Raw genomic sequence first — 437 nt, forward strand, 5'->3', positions numbered from 1 at the left:
GGTAAATGCCTTATGTCTTTCTTTCTTTCCCAAAATAGTGCTTAGAATGCATGTTATTTGTAATTTTTTTTAGTTTTTGTGTTATATGGTTTAATTTGTTAGCTTATATCAAATGTTTCAAAGATCTTTCCCCTACTGATAAATGGTTGCTAATATCTTAATTTTGTTTAAGCCATTTGAAATATTTTTACTGGAATGCTCGGCTTTTGGAGAGCAGGGAGGCCTATGATAGCCAAGGATAGTATTACTGCTATTGCAAAATATGGAAAATGTTTCATAGGATTTAATTTTAATATTTCCAGATCAAAAGGGAACTGGAGTGAATATGGAGGTAGAGTGGTTGTACCACATGAGGCGAGACATGCAAGAAATTCTTCCTGGCCTCTTCCTTGGCCCTTACAATGCTGCCACAAAATCTCGGGTAATTATTTGTTGTG

The 437-nt window shown here is 34.8% G+C and overlaps 1 protein-coding gene across 1 annotated transcript in view; it reads left to right on the top strand.

Moving 5' to 3' along the window:
• Window positions 1-437, top strand: part of LOC119587403 (serine/threonine/tyrosine-interacting protein-like) — a 9,594-nt gene that overhangs the window by 4,733 nt on the left and 4,424 nt on the right. Inside the window, exon 3 of the mRNA XM_037936142.1 lies at window positions 303-421. Coding sequence (XP_037792070.1) covers window positions 303-421 — 119 coding nt within the window. The remainder of the gene's footprint in view (window positions 1-302; window positions 422-437) is intronic.

Source organism: Penaeus monodon, chromosome 22 (genome assembly GCF_015228065.2).
Source record: "Penaeus monodon isolate SGIC_2016 chromosome 22, NSTDA_Pmon_1, whole genome shotgun sequence".
Lineage (NCBI taxonomy): Eukaryota > Metazoa > Arthropoda > Malacostraca > Decapoda > Penaeidae > Penaeus > Penaeus monodon.